The 4,688-nt window shown below is 27.9% G+C and overlaps 1 protein-coding gene across 1 annotated transcript; it reads left to right on the top strand.

The window, feature by feature from the left end:
• Positions 1-2,003: 2,003 nt before the first annotated feature.
• Positions 2,004-2,604, top strand: LOC106311047. Its single transcript, XM_013748278.1, has 2 exons — positions 2,004-2,181; positions 2,291-2,604. The coding sequence occupies exons 1-2, from the start codon at positions 2,125-2,127 to the stop codon at positions 2,477-2,479; spliced, it is 246 nt and encodes an 81-aa protein (XP_013603732.1). The 5' UTR covers positions 2,004-2,124; the 3' UTR covers positions 2,480-2,604.
• The last annotated feature ends 2,084 nt before the right edge of the window (positions 2,605-4,688 follow it).

Genomic DNA, 4,688 nt, shown 5'->3' with positions numbered 1-4,688 from the left:
TTATCAACGACAAACCAACTATGAGGAAGACAACATTAAAGACAACTAAACTCTGACAAACCCAAGGAGATGTAGTTCCTAACATTAGCCAAATTTAAGGAAGAAGAGAACAAATATTGACCAGAACAGCGTACAACATCATGAGAAACAACCGCACAACTGGGAACTCATAAACCTGATCTACAACAAATATTAGATAATCTCACAAGAGAAAAAAACGAGGAAAAACAAGAGAAACAAAGGTGAGTCTTTTTCCGGTGATGGTAAGAAACACCGCACACTGGAAATGTAAACGAAATACATAGATGGTGATGGCTCAAGTCAAAATATGCGGAGAAGGAAAAAACATCTGAGGAGAATAATGTTCGACGTTGTTAACAAAAAGAATAGTGTTCAAAAATGTGAAAATATTAAATACAATGTTGACGCTTAAACCGTTAATGTTAGAATCAATAAATGCTTAAATGAAAATTTATTGAAATTCAAAATGCTTTACATCAGAAGCTTATTCACCACTAACATACTACTATACACACAACAACACGTTATTGAAAAGTCAAACACATACTCCCTCCGTTTCGTAATGTAAGTAGTTTTGCCTAAAATCACAAACATTAAGAAAATTATTATGTTTTAAAAAGTATTGTATAATAAATAGGTTAGATATAATTTAACCAATAAAAAATAAGTCTATTTAATTTGATTGGTCACACTATATTCAATAAATGTAAAAGTTACCTAGAAATATGAAAACTACTTACATTTTGAAACAAAATTTTTTTCCTAAAACTACTTACAATATGAAACGGAGGGAGAAATATATTAACCTATAACCTAATACTACATCACACAAAAAAATACTAAATCATGCTCTTCACAAATAAATAATGACCATATAATTACATCATTCAAAAACATCATATTTAACGACAATAAAATAATATTTCGCGCGAAACGCGGACACTCCCCTAATTGATCCCCTAATTTAAAGAAAAGGAAACCTTTTATATGTTATCACCAAATTTAAAATCATTATTTAAATAAACAACGATCAAAATCCTCAACGATAGCTAATCAGAAAACATTTAAGTATTTAACATAAGTAGTAGATATAAAAACCTTAAAATTTCGTAAAACCTTAGTTTGGTATATCATATGTAATCATTTTATGTTTTCATTGTGAACATAATTAAATATTAAAGAAACTAGCATTTTTGTGATATGAATCGTAAATACATATCTTTAGGGCTCTGTTTTCACACAGAAATTAGATTCTTTCTGAAAATAACTACTACTTCCGTTCTCGAAAGTAAGATGTTTTAAGTTTTTTTCTTGTTCCACAAAGATAGATTTTCTATATTGTTAAGGTACTTTTTTATACTTTTGAGAAATATTAATTGAGAATATTTGAAAACAGAGGGAGTATAATGGAATTCTAGTTGCATTATTTGAAGAGTATTTTTTTTTTTTTTTTGATATCCGTGGGGATCCGGCGATCGAGGTCAACCGACTAATCCCACGAGGCTCGCAGCAGCCACGTAATTTCCACCACAGAAATTAGCAGGGAGGGCCCGGGTGGCCACGGGAGGTTTCAAAGCCGGGTCCGTATCGACGGAGAAACTGTCTCGAGACTAAGAGTATTTTTGTCTCTATTCTTCATTGTTTCATTTAATCACGGAATCTTTGTTGTAAACTGTAATCTGGAAAATTAGCATAACAATTCATAGAACTTTTCTATGTTATATTCAATTATATTGGTCATATTCTTAATACTTATAGAAAATGTTGTCGCTCTTCGAACCGTAATAGTTGATCGCTCATGAGAAGAAAAGACAAAAATCCTTCTCAAGCAGCCCACCACTGTGAAATTTATATAAACATAAAAAATTAGGTTAGTATTTATAAATGTATACAGTACAAAGTTGACCTCACAAGTTACAATAGTAATTATTTAAAGTATTTTCAAATAATAACAAAAGATGCTAGGATCGAGAAGGACGACTTATTATTTAAAGAGTCTATCAACTTCCTCTTAAAGGGTCTCTCTCTCTATATAAACTTAACGCCCATGGATTCACCATAGATCCAGAAAATTCTCAAACAACAGATCAGAAGTTAAAAGACATGAAGCAACAACATTTTTTGGTCGCCTTCTTCGTAGTCCTTTTCAGCTTCCTCCTTGTAAAGCTTCTTCTCTATATTAAAACCTAACTAATGAAGATCTGATTTCAATACATGTATATATATTTATATATATGTATATAACAAATGCTATATTTTGCTGGTATAGTTTGTGTATCTGAGTGAAGGAAAATCAGAAGTTGCAGAGGACTATTGGAAGAAGATGATGAAGAGTGAGCCATTACCTGAACCAATCAAAGATATTCTCAACAATCCTTTTAGGACAGGACAAGAGAGGTTCGCTAAGAATTTCAACACCAAATCTGTCGTCATCATCTACCACAATCCTAATGTATAATTGATTAAATCTATGTATCGGGTTATACATGCACGTGTATGCGTGTGTTAAGCAATAAGATAATAACATCTGCTTGAGTTGTTGTTCTACCAATATATTCACAGTGAAGAAATGTTAACCCTAGACATAGTACCAGCCAAGTCATATAACACCTAAGACACCAAAAAATGATTCCTTTGACCATAACCAAAAAATTACTGTATCATTCAAGCATAAAATCAAAATAATGCAAGATGTATTCGATAATTTCTGATTTTATTTTCTGGGCAACAGTTTCTAAAAATCTATGAAAAAGTTAAAACGCATGATATCATACTCCTAATGAGACAAAAATACAGAGGTTACAATGTAGTACAAAACAATGGGTAGTAATTCTTTTGAATAAAGTAGAGAACACATGATTTGGGAGATAAGACAAAATGCAATCAATAATGGACAGAATCTGGTGGTAATTTCAATTAAAACTGAGAAAGAAGAATTGAATAAGAAGAAATTGAATCGTTACAAATGTTTATATATAGAGAGAATGATACTATTTGTATAATTCAATTGAATTATTTCTCTTATATAGTTTAATATAATAGTACAGTATAAAAATGGGAATTAAAAATTCATCATATCCTTATGAATATTATAAGAAAAACGAAGAAAATTGTGAAAATATAAGGTTCTAACCTATTACTCGGAGTTTAATCAAAATTATACTAAAGAGTTTAATTAAAACTAGATCTTGATGATTATTTTCATTTTATACATATATGAATATTTGATTCACATGATTAGTGGTATATAATTTTAAGATTTACCATATTACTAATAGTTTAATATAATATTTTCAAACACAACAATTTTATAGTTTGCATGTAGTAATTTAATTTATTATCCCTTATACATTAAAAGAGAAGCATTATAATAAATGCATTCACACTATAATAGACATGTTGCAGTCTCACAATAATTTGATAATAAGTATGCTAACGCGTTCACACTATATTTATAAATGTGTTCACACTATGTACTTTGCGTTTTTTTAAATATAAAACTCACATATATGGTTCCAATAAAACTCTGGATTTTTCGGTTCGAATAAAAATAGATAATGATCAAAAGCCAAACTATATATATATATATATATTATTTTTATTGTTTACGGATAAAGTTGAGTAAAATATTCATAAATTTTAATTCGATTCGTTATCCGTTTTGATTGGAACCAAAAAATCAAGACATCCGTAACTCTACGAAACAAATCAAATACTAAAATACAATATCCAAAAAAAAAGTAAATCACAAATACCAATATTTTTGGGAACATATATCCAATTCGATCTGTTATATGCATATATATATACACATATATGTAAAGAATTATATATATGTTATATATATTATACTTTATATCAGTTTTACAATATTTTATGAATTAAATTTATTATATTAGGTACTAGAATTTAAAAAGTTAAATAATGTTTTACTTTTGTAATAAAATTTTATTATTAAAGCTTTCAATTATTTTTAAAATTTTATTTTATTTACGGATCAAATCAGATATTCTTTAAAATTCTAAACATTTCGGATATCCGAGTCACTGAATATCTAGGTGGCTAAAGATCGAATCGACACAAATGCTTCCAAATACCCAGATATTCGATATGTGCTCACCCCTATTTACGGATACTATTTTATTTTCATTATATGTAAAAAATGACTAATGTCAAGACCTTTTTTATTTTAAATTAATTTTAATTTTATCTTTCATGTATTATTTTGAACAAAAATGTCATTTAATATTAAGTAACAATATCTTTATATATTTGTCAACTATTTTTATATACTTTTTACATACACATATATGTGCACCTTGATGTGAACACCTTGTAACTAAGTATTCACCACAACTGAAGTATCTAATTGTTTTGAAAGTTGAAATAATTTTTCTTAATGCTTTTTTCACTACCGACCAAATTGTAGTGAAATGATTTATTTTAATAATTTTCTTTTCTTTTTTTTAAACTATTATCTGTTTAGAAACTATAATATGAAACTATTGGTTCGACATGACGACTATCTAAAATTCATAACATGAAAATAAATAAATAAGATTAATTTTTGGTTTTTACCGGAAAAACCAAAAAATCAAACATTTTAACCGAATAAACTAAAATGAATATTAATTTAAAATAATAGTTATATTTTAGAAGATTAAAAA

The sequence above is a fragment of the Brassica oleracea genome, chromosome C8 (assembly GCF_000695525.1).
Source record: "Brassica oleracea var. oleracea cultivar TO1000 chromosome C8, BOL, whole genome shotgun sequence".
NCBI classification, from domain to species: Eukaryota; Viridiplantae; Streptophyta; class Magnoliopsida; order Brassicales; family Brassicaceae; genus Brassica; species Brassica oleracea.
Note: the sequence above shows the minus strand (reverse complement) of the source record. Positions and strands in the feature narration are given on the sequence as shown.

What these genes read in the sequence shown, in the direction of transcription:
- LOC106311047 (XM_013748278.1), top strand. Translation starts at nt 2,125, where the DNA reads ATGAAGCAACAACATTTTTTGGTCGCCTTCTTCGTAGTCCTTTTCAGC. An exon ending in TCCTTTTCAGCTTCCTCCTT is followed by an intron (nt 2,182 to 2,290) that starts GTAAAGCTTCTT and finishes TTGCTGGTATAG; the next exon opens with TTTGTGTATCTGAGTGAAGG.